This window comes from Coloeus monedula (genome assembly GCF_965178545.1).
Source record: "Coloeus monedula genome assembly, chromosome: 5".
In the NCBI taxonomy this organism is placed as follows: Eukaryota; Metazoa; Chordata; class Aves; order Passeriformes; family Corvidae; genus Coloeus; species Coloeus monedula.
In genome coordinates, this window is record NC_138785.1 from 71,291,142 (window position 1) to 71,307,453 (window position 16,312).

General features: G+C 36.9%; 1 protein-coding gene across 3 annotated transcripts in view; it reads right to left on the reverse strand.

Moving 5' to 3' along the window:
* Positions 1–3,239: 3,239 nt before the first annotated feature.
* The window catches only part of CTNNA2 (catenin alpha 2), a gene marked incomplete at both ends in the record, with an annotated part of 404,326 nt that continues 391,253 nt past the window's right edge, over positions 3,240–16,312 (reverse strand). For all 3 annotated transcript variants that reach the window (XM_082282376.1, XM_082282378.1, XM_082282377.1), the window contains one exon: positions 3,240–3,527. In XM_082282376.1, coding sequence (XP_082138502.1) covers positions 3,240–3,527 — 288 coding nt within the window. The remainder of the gene's footprint in view (positions 3,528–16,312) is intronic.

A 16,312-nucleotide genomic window follows, 5' to 3' on the forward strand; every position in this document is an offset into this window, starting at 1 on the left:
GGCCTCTCTGACCCTCATGTTGGTCTTCAATAAAGTCATTTACTGTATATTTACCTGCTGGAAGCAAAATATTTAAAAATAACTAAATTCTGTCATTAAGAAATATATAAATGTATTCACTTCTCTTGCATCATAGGTACAACTTGAACATTTCCCAGGTTGTAGGTACACAGGAAGATGTGTGATACCCACACATTTTGGTTGAGAACCAAGGTGATAGTCATGAGAAAGAGGTGCAGATTTCTGAGCAAAGGTGTGGAGTTCCCTTTTTTCAGTGGAGGACTGGCTCTAGAGAACATTTACGGAATCCACATTCTTTTTTTATGCCTACACTTGACTATTACACTCAAAATTCTTCTAGATCTGTAAGATTTGCAAGATTTCAAGACGGAAAGTCTGTGGGATGAATTCTTAAATGGGGCAGATAATGGAATTATCACTGTGGCAATTGTGACATTGTGAATATGGATTCCACAATTTACTTAAGAAAAATTTTTACTCTGTCACCCCACAGTTTTGAGTTCTAAGGGCCAGTGATTACTTTTCGCTTCTTTAGTAATTTCATAGAATCACAGAATGGTTTGGGTTGAAAGGGACCTTAAAAACCACCTAGTTCAAAACTGTCAGTGCCTTACCTGATTTAGTCTCTCCTTACATGACAGGAATTCCAGACATTGTAACACTACTCACGTTTCCATGAACTTTTCCATCCCTTGTTTCAGATGAGTTGATAAAAACTGCATGAGCAATTCAAACACATGCACCCAGTATTTTCTTCTATCAAACCTGTCCTCATCCTGTTGGCTTTGCTGCACGACCTGGGCACTGAACTGGCACATCCTGATTGGTTCTTGGTTCGTTTTTTCGTGTGCATCACTTTATCATTTATCAATACTGAGTTTTATTGCGTGACCATAAAGATATTCAGAGCACAGACGGACAAAAGGCAAATAATCCATCCAAAAGTAGGACTCTAATGGCCATGTACTAAGTTGCCCAAAATCACTCTGGGTTTTTCCCTCACTGCCTGATTTTCCTGGAGCATTTCAAAGACACAGTCACTATTCTGAGTGAGTGACTGATACCAGACTCCTGTCACTATGATCTTTATCCATGGAGACTCCAGCACTGGAGACTCTACACGTTCACAGATGACATTTGTCTACGTGCTTTCCTCTAAACTTTTCCATGTCTGAGATGCTTTTTAGAGCAACAACATAATTTTAAAGCAACCACTGAGTTAATCCATCAGAGTTTTAGAGGAAAACACTTCTGAAGAAGAGCTATTACTTTTATTCATGGCAAAAGGCCTATTTTCCTTTTTCATGCAACACGGTGGGACATTTTTACTTGTCTGTTATTTGCTATTTTTATCTTTAGACTCTGTACCTTTCTTTTGTCTCTGTAATCTCGTTTGTAAAGATCCCAATTACTTTTAGGGGGTTAATTGTTACCACAAGCAATGTCAGTCTATGTCAGACTCCAAGGCTTTATAGGGAAAAGCTCTGCAAGGACTTCCCCACATCTCATGTATTTTGGTCATGTCTACACTCTGCAGTTCTGATTGGGGAACTGCTTTTATTACACAGTACAACTAAACAAAGCAAAAATAGTAATTTCCTAAAAGGCCTCTGAGAGTACATTTCTTTACATAGACTGTGTAGGAGGGTAATAGAACAAAATTTGGTACTTTGCTATTCTGAGGAATAATCAGCGTATCTGAGACAACATCCAAACATCTCTCAAAAACTCTGCATGGGCTACACTTGTCACTATTGGTGTTGAGACTCAGTGTTTATAAGTGTTTCAAGTCCCCTGTGAGGCCATAAGAGTTCCCTTAACTTGACAGTATTTAATTATAAGGAAAAGGAATAAATGCTCATTGTTTTGCTTTTATATATACCAAGACTTTTTGATAATGATAACACGGGCTCCGTAGTTGAGCCATCTGTTGGGGTTTAAAAGGAATAAAAGGAGATATTTGTGCAGTAGACCTTATACAGGTCTGTAAAGAGTGGCACAACAGATGATTTCCAAGGTTCTGAAGTGCCAACCTTGCAAGTTTACAAATTGAATTATCTTTATGATTGTTCTGAGGTGTTGTATTTAAACAAATAATTTCATCCCACATGACACATATGTCTCAGAGGTATTGAGAGTTAAATCTGTCTCATATTTAAGCTCTGGTTTTGACTCACTGACCATGTTTGGCTTATTCTGGTTATTAAAAAAAAAGAGAAAATTCACAAAATAAATCAAAATAAGAAGACAAAAAAAGTAAGCACGAGGCAGAATTACTAACTCTATACACCAACTATGACACGGGAGATCTCTGCATTAAAGGAGATGAGCCGGATTGAGGATTCCAAGGTTAAATGAGTTTATTGAGTTAGTGGTTACAATGGTATGTCAGATACCTGTAATCCAAGCTACACCTACATATTTGCCTCTAAATTCTCACACTGTCAGTTTCCGTGTCTCTAAACATTCCACCACCAGGTCTTCTATTACTAATATTATAATAATAATAATCAGAATAATAATCATAATATAAAAGGCAATGTCAATCACCATATTGTGCTTCATACTCCACCATAAGGAATTCAATTGGCAAAAGTAAACCTCTGGTCATTTTAATGGGATTAATTGAAATGTGAGCAATCATAACACTACTAGAATATAAAGAACAAAATCCGGTTTAAAAGAAGCATTTTTAAGATGAATTAGTTTGAATCTGTTTTAAAAATTCACATACTATAATGAAGATGACTTAAAAGTTATATCATTTAATTATTGGGCCACACATTGAAGCATATTGGCTAGTACATTTTTGCACTGCAACAGAAGCAATACAAGCTTTATGGTCTACCATTACAATTCCATTTTTTTTTTTTTTTCACTTAATATACCTGCCAACCTAATGTTTCTTGCATGCATAAAAATTTTGGGGTTTAGACTTGAATTTATCATTTATTCCACACGTATACCCCCACGATGCAAATTCTTTGGCCAATTTAATGCTATAGTTTAGTTTAAAAAGGAAGCTTGGAGTTAAGTCCACTTAACATCAGAAGGCAATGTCCCAAATTTTGGGCACTGCAGAGAGTTACTTACTGGACTAGAGTCTCAGGTCGCATGCAAATTGTCACTTTGTCCCCCCACCCCATGCCAGACGCACACAAGTCGGCAGGTACGCATACAAAAAAGAATATAAAACCCTCCTGGTAAAGCTCAGTGGTTTAGAATGAATCCATAGCTTTAAATTCACTTAAGGCCTGTACAGGGGAAATATGTTTCTTCTGGGACCCTCTCCTCACTCTTGTCTGATATTCTTCTGGTTTTTCTCTCTTTACTAGAGGTTTCTTCTCGGGGGCCTTCATCTTCCAAGATACAACTGGAGAGTTCACTGCAGCAGTGCCATAGACCTTCTGATATTTAGTAGAAGCCACATATGATGCTTTCACTGTAAGGACCACAGCGTTCATCAGGTTTTTAGCTGCCTGGATGAGAGAAGTGGCACTGTCCAGCTACAAACAGAAAACAAAATGAAATATAGCAAGGTTACTCCAAAACAGAATACAGCAAGGTCATTCCATGGCTGGATCACTGGGCCATTTCCTGACTGAAGCCTGGATCCTCCCAGATCTCATTAAAGGTGGAACAAATCCTCCTCCTCCTCGGGGTACCTTGGAGTATCCAGCACTGGCAACATCATGCACTGATCAGTACCTCACATTACTTTATTTAATAAGTTAAAGGAAAAACTTGTGATGTCTGTGGGTTGTTTTTTTGTTTGTTTGTGGGCTTTTTTTGGTTGTTGATTCCTTTTCTACAGTTTAGGAAGTTGTCTGTTTTCTCACAAAAACCCCTTTACTTCTCACTTAAACCTTTAAAAATTTACTGTTACATGTCAAAAACTGCAAAACAGGTCAACAGGGATTTTTCCCAAGTGTTCCAGTTTGCTCTAATTATTCCTGTTAAGCCCAGGATAACACCCCCAATGATGTCTACGGGAACAGTGTGAGGCCAGCGCTGAGCTTGTTAGAGAATCCCATCTGAAAAGATGAAAGGAGGTTCTGAAACCCCTACAGAAATGAAAAGATGAGACAGTTAACTGCAGGTTTTGGCAGCTCCTGTAATGTGTGAGTTACTTATGGTCTCAAGGAACGTTACTTTGTGGTTACCAGGCTTTTTGTACCTTTGTGCTTCTCCCATGCACGAGTCTGCCTGAGGATCCTGGGTCCTTGGGATGTAAGAGCCCTTAAGGACGTGCTGAACTTCAAAACATTGGGACTTCCACTCATCAAGCTTCCATCGTACACTGAAGTGAAGTTCATACCACTACCCAAAACTTTCAAAAGGATTTCAAGCATATAATGGGGACTTCCAAGGCAATGTCTCAATGTTCCACGATGTGAATCAGGCACTTGCCAGATCCAAGTGGGTATTCTCAAAGTAGCAGGTCCTAAAAATATGCTCCTAAGGACTGTAACAAGCCAGGTTACTACTTATGATGTTCAATTATCCCTTTCCTAAAATACTGAAAGAGTATTATCACTTTTTTTTTTGTGATAAAGGCTTTCGGTTATACCATGGAAGCTGCTTCAATTATTTCTGTCTTTCCCAGACAGTAGGAACGATTTGGGATGTAGTACTACTTTAACTCTTTGATTCCACTCCACATGTTCACTAAGTTTTTAGCTATTTTTAATTAGTATAAATGTCCTGTGTCATTCCAAACCTTGCCTGCTCCCTATTTTGGGAGCATATGGCTCTGTAATATAAATGCTAAGCAAGTTAAGCAGGACAATCAGTCATAAGGCAATTACAAAAGCCACACCACACCTCACAACAAGCATTTCAAATCATTAACAGAAGAGTCCAGGCGAAATCTCCTTCAGAAATGTCAGTGACCGATGTGAACAAAAACAGACATTACAAAAAGCCTGTATTTGAAACCACATTATACTTACCTGGAGTTTATTTCCTCTGCTCTGGCCTTAAACTCATTAGAGTTCATTAAATACATAAACAGCTACATAGAGTAAGGTGAAAACCAAAAAAAAGCATTCTCATGATATTCACGTACGTGGTGCCATTCCCTGAAATACACAGTTAATTGCTTGCCCCCAGTAAATATTTTTCTTCGGGACTAATTTGTATTTCTGTTAGTAAAAGAAACGAAGTTAAAAGATGGAAAATTACATTACATGGCAGAAACATGACTGTTCAATAGGGAGTAATGAAATATAATCCAGTCTAGTGTTACTCTATAACCACACTACTGCATGATTTATAAGGCAATCTGTATGTTTGTTGGCAAATAACAGATCACACTCTATTAAATTAGGATATTCTAATTTACTACAGAGATCTACAATCAAGCATTATTCATTGTTAAATGATTCTTTCTGAAACACTGGTGGATTGATATTGAATATAAAGTGATACCGTCAAATAGTGTTTACTTCATAATCAGTGTGGATAAACTGACTGGATTAAACCTCTATTGCACATTCCTGAATAAATTCTGGTTGCTGAAGGTTTCCAACAGCTTCACATTTTCCATCATGAAAAGCCTTCTGGTAGCTGTTTTACATATATTAAGGAACAGAATGATTAAAGGAAGCATTTTAAAATGAGGGGGCACCTAAATTAGATGCTTAAACCCATACACAGAGTTCAACCTACACCTCTGAACACAGTAATTAGTAATTTTATGGACTGTATTGATAAGGGCATGCAGAATCTTGCACTTACTCAAGATCAGATGCAGGCTGCAATGACACCTTTTAGAAAACCATGTTACCTATTTTGATGCCATTTCAACTCTCTTCAGTTTCAATATGCTGTTAGAGTAGATAAGAGCTCCCTGTTCTCACCATTATTAATCACATTTTAAGATGCAGATACTCAGTCTTTGACCCTAATATCCATTTATCTTGTATAACACTTCCAAGTCTTGAAATCAGAAAAGAGACATAAAACCCCATTACAGGCTGTGTGTTCTCCAAAATCTGCTGGTGGCCATTCCATGCATCCAATTTGGCTACCTAAGCACTTCCAGTGACTTTCTTATGGCCTCCAGCTCCTTGCTTGTATTATGGCTCAGCAAAGAAGAATTAAACTGAATGAACATCATTCCAATTAACATTTAGATCTTCCTACACCGCCGTGTTGCTCCAGTTTTAAGCTGTTCTTTGTCACACTGGCACAAAGCTGGAATGAGGCAGCAGCAAATCAAGCCCTGAGTGTGTTAATTCCTTACAAAATCTGGGCACAGAAACATATGCACTTTTCCAAAAAAAAAAAAAAAAAAAAAATCATAAGAAGGAAAATTAACATTCCAAATAAAAGCATCACTAGGAAAATTACTGCAGAGTACAGAAGGCAACCTTTACTCCCTGCAACACCCGCAGAATTACAGATACAACAATGGATTTTGGTCCTAACACTCAACAGAGCCTTTGACTTGCTGCACAAAGTAATGGTGTTCTGCTGCTTAGACATCTTTAAAAATATGTTTGCTTGCTTTTAGGAAAAAAAAGCCCTCTCAACCATAAAAGATAAACTTAGGTTACTGTCCCACAAAACTCTAAGAACAGTGAAAGCTGAGGAAAATTCGAAATTCGTAAAGAACCTAAGAATAAATGCACTGGAGCTGGTCACCTAGAATAATTAAGGTTGGAAAAGATCTGCCAAGAACATAGTTCCAGGGTTTTCTTCCCCCTAGAGAAAATCCTTCAGGTTTTGAGGAGATTTGAGCTGCTTATCAGCTGTGCCGCAATTTTCCCGTGCTATTTGCATAATTTTCCAGAATCTTGAGATAATCAAGGTTTCTTGCTTCTTTTACATATACACATAATCTAAGTGAAATAACCAGCAATTGCAATAGCAAAATAGCTGAAGAAATGGGAGAGAATAAAGCTGGAAATTTTTCTCCTTACCAGTAAAGCAATGAAAAGAGATGTTCTCCCTGCATTGCCACACCGCTGTAACGGGGAAGAATTATGCTTCATATTTTAGAAAGGAGAAAATCTAACTTCCAGAGATGTCTTCATATTTATAATAATAAATATCCATAAAATGTAAGGGAAATTGAGGAAAAAAAAAAAATCTGTATTTCCAGTCAGTAAAGATATAGAATGGGTAGTTTTAGAAGAGCTGGTTGCTTAAGAAAGTTCTATATCATTACTGCTGATTTTAATAAACCTTGAAAAGTGGGTGAAAACATCAAAAGAATTGTAGATAGTTTCTAGTCTTGAAATATTTGAGCAATGCAAATAAAATGACCTGTGAAATTATAGGCCAGCTCAGCTGACAGCACTCCCAAATTAAATGATGCAATGTCTGTGACAGAATCCATAAATAGAGGAAAGAAATGCAGTTAATGGAAACCAAAGGGCTGTGTGGGTTAAAATATTTTCAAAGTAACCTACATCATATTTTGGTATGATTTAACTTTGAATTGCTTAAAATAATGCTGTGGGTATAATTGGATCTTTGAAAGGTCTTTTGCTTAGTAATACATGACAGCTTGATTAAAAACTCAGTTGACACAAAACTAAGAAGGCACATACACAGAAGGATTCCACATTCTCCAGCAGCTGCTTCCAGAAGTACATACACATACACACAAAATAATCAGTGCTCAACAGTGAATTTCGCAGTGGGGTCTTGGAGAAACCATTTGGAGGCTTCACAATATTAATATTTCTACTGAAAGCTTGGAAAAAAAGTCACTCATTTGATGAAATTTGCAGATAACAAAGGAAAGTGGCAAGTCATGAAGAGTGCAAGTAACTGATATCTAATTAGCTGCCAGAAGTCACAAATGCAGATTTCATTTTGGGCAGACCTACAGCAGATGATGCCTAATTATCCAATAAGGAACTTTATTCTCTGCAGGATCCCAGGCAATCACTCCTTGAGTTCACAAAAAGGAGGAGACTGATGAAATAGGTTTAATTATCATATTCAGTTTATCATCCATCGAGAGTTATGGGATACTGAGTCCTCTTCTCAATGCAAGAACAATACCGAGGAACTGGGAAAGAATTTAAAGAAACTCAGTAACAAAAACCATCTTTTATGGGAAAGATTCAGCCAGCTCTGTTTTTCCCATTTCCAAGTGAATGACTGAAAATGAGTTGACTGAAATCAGCAAGTACATGGTAATAAAGCTGATTATATTTCAGGTTCCACAGGTTAGACAAAGATAAAGCAAAACTTAAAGGCTGAGAGGTGAAGCTGGTAATTTTAGTTATTAATTACCTGAAATTATTTATTTAGTAGTTATATTAAATAATCACAAGAATTCATGAAAGATTGATTCTATTTCATGAAATTGTGAAATCAATATTGGATGGTTTTGCTTAATATGTATTAACTATTGGACATTTTTAGTGCACATCAATTCAGGGAGCCTGTGCATCAGTTATGCAGGAAGGCAGCTGAGATCATATCAACAGCCCCTACTGACCTTGAAAAGTATGAACACAAAAAATTAGTATTAGGAGCTATTGATAAACAGAGTTTGGTCTGGTTCATTTTGTACAGATTGGGAAGAGAAAATACTATTTATTTTACACGTTGAAAAGAATCTGTAGGCCCTCAAATACTCTTGGCTAAGACTTGATTTGTACATCTTTAGCAGGTGACAGGCACTGCCAAGCCCTTAAGGCTTTCTGTGAATTCTGGGTGCATTCCTTGCTTCTCCTCCTTTCCAAACAAAGTCCACACTTTCCTGGACAGGTACAGTTGCTCTTATCACAACCCAAAAGTCAATCAAGAGTCTCCAGAGAAAATACGGCTACAATTATGCAGTTGTGAACCGGGATGGTAAATCAGGAGTATACATTTCTCAGCTTGTATTCTTATGCAACAAAACATTTTCCTCTCAGCTGTGCTTAACAGTAAATCCATTCCTACGTACACAAGATGTATGCAAGAAAAAGATCTTATTCATAAAATTAAGTCTTACATTTCTGTCGCACATTTCATGCATAAAACATGACCCTGTTAGAGAGAGCCAATGCAAGAATGGCCTGTTTGCCATTCAGATGCTCTCATCCCTATGGAAGGAGACATCTGCTGCTTATCAGCACTACTGTGCAATGGCTGAGGGTCTGTTTTAGTCAGTCACTTCAAAATGTTCATAGGGTTCTTGCTAGCTACAGTCCATTGTGAGAAAACTATCCTATATACGTGAAAATCTCTCTCCCTCAAAAAAAAAGTCTTTATCTGGAATGTAATGTGGTCACAATGATGTTAAAAATGGATCTGTAGCCACATAGAGAAAATGGAATTGTACTTGTCCTTTCCTTGCCATTTGTTTTCACATTTGGCTGCAATTAACTTACTCCTTTATACATGATGAATATTTAATTCATTCTGGGGGTAGTTGTGTTTTATAGGTGCCCAATCCATTGAATAACCACCCTCATCTGCATTTTTTCAATTACAGGTAAGAAACCCAAGGGATTCCCAAGCCCATTTGGTTTTATTTAACAAAGGCTGCCACATCCAAGGACAAGAGAAAGCACAGGAATACAGCAAGAACTATGGGTGTCTTCTGTTTTCCATGGACTATTGTCATTTTAAAACACATTACCACCTGCTTTATGCTAATTTGCAAAAGCAGAATCAAGTAAAAATACTCCCAGAACTGACATTCCCAATAAAATATAAACAGGCATAATAGAGATGCATTTCTACATTTGCCTTGCTTATTCCAGGTAAATATTCTAGCATTTTAGAAGCAAAAGGATATAAGACAAAATGATATCCTAATTAACTGGCTTTGAGAAGAACACTTAACGTGAAAGCTCATATTTTAACAACTGAAATGGTGAAATGACAAAAAGACAATTGGAAACACCTGAAAGTTAACTAATTAGCTAATTATTTTTCTGGAAAATAATTATTACTGGTGTCTCTCCAGCCTGCAGGTCCCAAAGGTGGAAAAATACATTTCTGAATTTTTGATATATATTAGGGTTTTTTTCTATTCAACAAATGCATTTACAATCAATAAATTATTTCTCCAATACTATTGCTATGAAACAAAAATTACAAATTTTCTTCTAGCTACCAAATATAACATAGGTTATTTCCTCAGTATTTAACACTTAATTAATATCTTGTTGAATTGCTTTCACAAGCCAATGGGGGAAATTATTTTGATCCATAACAAAAAAATCTCTCAGAAACATTTAATTTTCTTTTTGTGCTCATTATCTGCCATTTCACAGGAGGAAAAAGATGCCAAACCAGTATCACTCACCAGAAACACTGTTAAGGACAAGAAATCCTATACAGCATTGAATTTTTAAAATTCAATTTCTTTAGCAGTCTTTTTCATGCTACAGCACTGTGTCAGAACTTTCAGAGTCTGTTGTTGAATTAAGGTATTTGATAACAATCTGAATACCAAAATATCTGGAAAAATTCTACAGGACAAGGAAAAAATCCTCAGTGAATAAAGCTAAAGGTGTTTTGGAGATGGGGACAGGATTTCACTCCATGAATTTGGTTGTTTATACCACACGGTTTCTTTGCTAAGCTTCAAACACTTTCTACACCAACATGCAACCAAGAAACATGGGAATGAATCTTCTGCCACGGTGGCTCGAGGCTTTTTCCTTCCAAATCTTCCTCATTCTGCACAGAACTAATGCCTGGAGGATGATGCCAATGGTGGAATGCTCTGGACAAAGAGCAAGATTGTCTAATGGCCATCCAAATTCCAACACTACCTGAAGCAAACTCAGCACAACCACATTTATAACTTCAAAACCATTCTGCCCCATGGAATTTGCTCTGAGTTCTTGGATGATTAACAGGAAACAGAATTTTGTATCACTGATTTAAACCTAATATTCAACAAGATAAAATGTCTGCAACAAGATGAAGTCCAAACTCTATCTGAGAGGAGAGTCAAGCTCCAACTATAACTAAAACTTTTCTATATTGCCAGGAGGCTTACTGAAAATGAGAGTAGGAAGTCTGTCAGAACTCAGTATCAAACCCAATAAAAAAGCAATTTACACTAATTGACACAGGGATTCACATGCCAGAAGTCTACCCAAGACACAGCATTGTCTGAACCTGAGGTCACAGAAAAGCACAGACAGGTCTCTGTCAAAAGCATCAGTACAAAGCTCCATTATCATATCCAATTTCAGCTAAATCTGAAAAAAAAAAAAAGGAAATCCAGGACATCTAACTAGTCTGTGCTACTGATCTCCCTGCTCCCAACCTGAGTTGTGACTTGTTTGTAATTTGAAGATTAGAAACATTTCAAAAGCCCAAAATAATCTAGTGCTCTTTCAAGCTGAGTTTTAGAAGCAAATCTTTTGTTCTCTATCCAGAGAACAGGTACAATAACAAGAAAAAACATGTCTTTCTAACACTCTTACCTGAAAGAAGTCCAGGTCATGTCTGGTTGGCTGGAAATTGTACTCAGTGATAAAATGCAGGAGACTTTGGATATGAAAAAAATCAACATAGCACAGTAACACTTTATGCTTTACACGAGGCTGTGTTATCTCCTCCTATTCCTCCTGATTTTGTCACAAAGAAAACAAAACGAAAAGCAGGATAAAGCAGGATTTAAGATGCAATTCTGAGGAATGTGCTATTTCCCCAAATTCTTTTTAATTTGTACAAGTGTCAGAGAGGTATCTGTATGTGATTTATCTCCACATCTTCAATTGTGAGATCTGCCACTTTTTGAGGCAAATCTACTCCTTCAGCTACTTTCCTATCTCTAAAGTCATGCTTGCCAGGTCAGCACAGGGACACTTTGAAGATAAGTGCTCCATGGGCACAGTTGGCTTTTCTCAGGAAAGGGCTCAGAAATGATGCATCAAACACATCAGAAAAAATAAAATAAAATAAAATAAAATAAAATAAAATAAAATAAAATAAAATAAAATAAAATAAAATAAAATAAAATCGTGTTGTAGACTGGAAGATTCTATTCCTTGCAACTATTCCTTGCCTCCTAATGTTTGCCTGCTGTTTTTCATGTACATTTTATGTCTTGTAGAAGCAGATAAAGGGTTTGATCATTCAAGATATTGATCATTTCTGAGGTGCTAAAAGGCCTTTTCTTCCTTGGAGCTGAGGGTCCTTCCAGTGTTGCTCAACTCAGTCAGTGAAAACACTCCCTTCTCTGTTTGATTCCCTGAGCACTTTCCAAGACTTTACAACACCGTGAATGAAATTTAAAAAAAGGAAAAAAAAATCAAAACTCCACAATAGTCTTCAAGGGAAAGCTGCATTTCAGGCAGACAGAGCTGGCTCTATCAAATACAAAAAATAATTTCTAATGGAAATTCTATCATTTTATACCAAATAAATTATTCATTATTAATGGTTCTATTTATTTGATCAACTCAATCAATGGTTAAACAACATTCAGTAAAAGGAGCTCCAGAAGGAATTTTTTCCCATGTCAATTACTGAACAAACAATTGTAATGCATCTATTCATTACATTTTTAACTTTAGCTAACACTAGATGCCATTAAAAAACATCAAACCAGGTAAAAATTACCTGTTCTTACTCACTGCAAGCAAACGAAACCAGAACAAAACCAGAACAAAACATTTGTAAAGGCTGCTGCAATTCACAGGGAAAGAACAAGCAAAGATGACAGCAAATTGAGAATAAATTGGAATGAATAAAATCTTGCTCTGAATTCTAAGGGCTCATTTTTATTACTCAGGTGGTATTATGCAAATATTCTTTTAGGATGCAAAGAACCTTTTGAGGTCATCTAGTTCAATGCTGTGTTGAAAATTTGAATGACATGAGGCTGTTCTAGATTTTGCTCAAATTCAGAGTATGTCCAAGGATGGATAATCTCCCACATCTCTGGGCTACAGAACTCCACCCTGCACCTGAATTTCACTACCCTCCAGTTAAAACTTTTTAACCTTATATTTAATTGGCATTTCCCCATGTGAAAACCCATTTTTACCCCTTTTCCTGTCCCTATGACCATGCACCTCTGACAGGTCTGGATCTGGTTCTTCTAAATCCTCCTCATAGGTGGTTGTAGACAATATCTCCCCTGAGCTTTCTCTGTATACATGCAAATGTATCTATGACTTCTGTAGATTATGTTGGCAATCTCATTTTCACTGCTACAAGAGCACGTGTCCTACCCAAATGGGAAAAAATATGAGTAATTGTAGAAAAGGAGGAAAAAAATATCAATTTTTGACAATTTCTTAATAGCTTATTGAAATTGTTTAAGTCCAGTACTATTCTCTTCAGAAAATACGTGTGGTTAGGGATTCCCAATTTACATGGAGTCTCTTTTCTTTTGCAGTTCAGTACTTTAGGTAGCATTTTCCCTGAGCAACAAATGCAGAAGTATTGGTGTCCTCAGTGATTCAAATAATCCAAATGGTTTCTGTGCTTTCAACCTCATGAGAACCATCCCTGCACAAAGCAAATTAATTCAACCACATCTCCAGATCTTCCCTCTAATCCAGAACTTATGTAAAGGAGATGAAGGTATAGACTTTAGAAGAATGGTGAAATGAAAAAGCATTTGCAGTGGCTCTTTCCTTATAAAGTTCTTATTTAAATAGTGTACATTAGTCATGATTACCTACAGACTTGACTGCACTTAGCTGGCATCAGAAAAATTCCTATTGTGTGTCTTTAACTATCAGTCATGATCCACCATGGATGGTGTCACTTGCAGCCCCAGAATTTCTTTGGATGTCTCTGACTGAACAATTTCTCTAGGAATGAAAGCAGAAAAAATAGGGCTGTCTGTTCATAAAACCCACTGATTCAGTGTGTTTGGTGACCTCATCAAAGCATTCAGGGTTTCCATTTCTACAAAATAAATCTCATCCTGCACTCAGCCTACCTAATTCCAGGTTCTGGACCAAAAGATTCCAGACTCTCTTTGTGCTTGGTGAAGAAGACCAGGAACCATGGAGCACTCAAGATCTCTCATGGGTTCATTCTCTATGGAGATCGGCCAAAGCACCCCACCTTTTAAACTCTATTTAGAGATCCTGAATTGCATTAGAATCTTAAAGATAGTACTGACACTCTGGGAGAAGCTCCACATCTGCAAAAAAATTGTCCTTAGATTTGACCTAGTGGTCCAAGAATTCAAACAACCTAATGACTGTTTCTGAGACTGTTTTCCTTAGTTCTTCTATTTTGGTCCCCAAACAGGTCAAATGGGAAAAACCCACAAACTACGAACTTATACATTTCTCCAATCTCCAGAAACTAGGAAGATTAGAGCATAGAAACAGCGACTTTATATAGATAAATGCTCCTTAATAAGCAATTTAAATATTTCTGTTCAGAAAAAATTAGGCAGCAGCTCAGTTCACAGAAAGTTGAATTTACTTACATATGAATACAAACCCTTGAAAGAAGCCCAAGGCTAAACTCTGACTCTGTACATGTCTGAACACATGGTTTAATTCACCTGCTTATGTCTCTGTAAATTTTTAAGGTATTACCAACCTAACCAGTTGTCAGTGTCTACCTGAAACAAGAGTATCTGCCCTCTGGAAATGGCTCTTGAGTTCCACATAAAGGAAGCCTGGAGTGAACATCTCAGATGCAGATGTTTACACTTGGCTGGATGAATCACTTTTCATACAGCAATAGAGATGACAGCAAAAACCTCTTCATGATTCAATTAAAATCTTTCTGAATAATAAAATAACCAGTTTCCATTATGCCAGAGACCTACTCTCATCTTTTTGCACAGCTTGAGCGGGGTAGCCTCCCACTGTTACTGCAGGATTTCTTTTTCAAACCATACTTCACCCGGGTGAAGTCTTTCTCCTGTTGTTTATTTGGGGGTGCAGTGTTTGTGGTTCCTTTGGTTTTTGGGGGTTGTTCTGTTGTTTTTGGTTGATTGGTTGGTTTCAGTTTTGGGGGTTTTTTTGTTTTTTTTTTTTAATTTGGCCATCCAGACGGGAAATAAATATCAAATGGAAGACAGAGAAACTCCGGTCTTGAACATTAGCTGAGTCTTGAATGAGTATGTAGTTTTTGAAACCCATCGTGATTCTATAGATCTCTTCTGCCTTCAGCATGGCTCAGCATTATTTGTAGAAAGGAAATAATGACAATATTTACCTCTGTTTTCAGTTTTACCAGGGTACACCATGTGTCTGCTTTGAGACACTCAGATGGGACTGATAAACATCCAAAGGATTACGATTTAAGAGAATCATGTTTAATGTCTTTCGAGTGCAACTGTCCCAGGATCAGAAAGTCCAGGGTGTTAAGGCAGCCCTGGTTTCCTCCGTCCACTACACTCAGTTCAAGGGCTACGGAGCACTTTTGTTGTAAATTCAAACAAGCTGAGGTCGAGGTTTAAAAGGACTGCAATTTAAATCAACATGAAGAGTCCTCTAGAATGCTGTGAACTGTCATTGTGACTTCTTCTGCTTAAAGAAGATTAAATCCACAGCGATTCATGTTGAGGCAATGGTGTTAAACCAGCCCAAAACTGCAGTAAGAGAGGGCAGGGGGAGAAGCATCTCTTTGCCAGCTGACACGGTTTGGGAACAGATGGTGCATTTCACAGCTCTCCCTCACTTCTCACATAGAAAAAGAAGGTAAGAACCAACCCACAAAGTTTTAATTCAACTTGTAAGAGAAATCAGCCTGGCAAACAGAGAAAAATTGGGAATTTCACATAGCTGCTTTAATCATACTGCAAAAATGCTTGATCCCTGTAGATGATCTCACATCATTAAACTATTGCTCACCCTTTGCCATTATGACTGAGGAACAAATCTGTCATTTAAATGCTGATCTCCTTAAATATATAGGTGTAAATATACTAGTTAATATATTTGGTTTGTTTCGAGACAGTTATACATAACGTGCTTGCAAATACAAAGCAATAAATTTTTTAAGAATACCCTATCAAAAATTAACTTTCAGTTTGCTAATAATTTATGAAGATTTAACTCATTTGAATTAGCATGTATTGGAAGAAATTTCTCAGATATTTTCTTTCAAAGTTTTCATATTAAACACTAAATAAAATCAGCTGAAATCTAGGCCTTAGAATATTTTAATGTAATGTACATGTAAATCTTATTAAACAAACTTCATAAGTGTCTGAATACACATTTAAGCCTAAGCTGTAAAACGCAGGAATCTGTGCACTTCAGACATTTTAATTTTTTTTTTAAATCATAGCTGCCAGTAAAATAATTTAACAGGGGAATTAGCTCAGTAAATGTAACATTAGTTTATTTGTTCTCCCAATGTTAAGTCATTCAGCCAAACTCACAGCCTG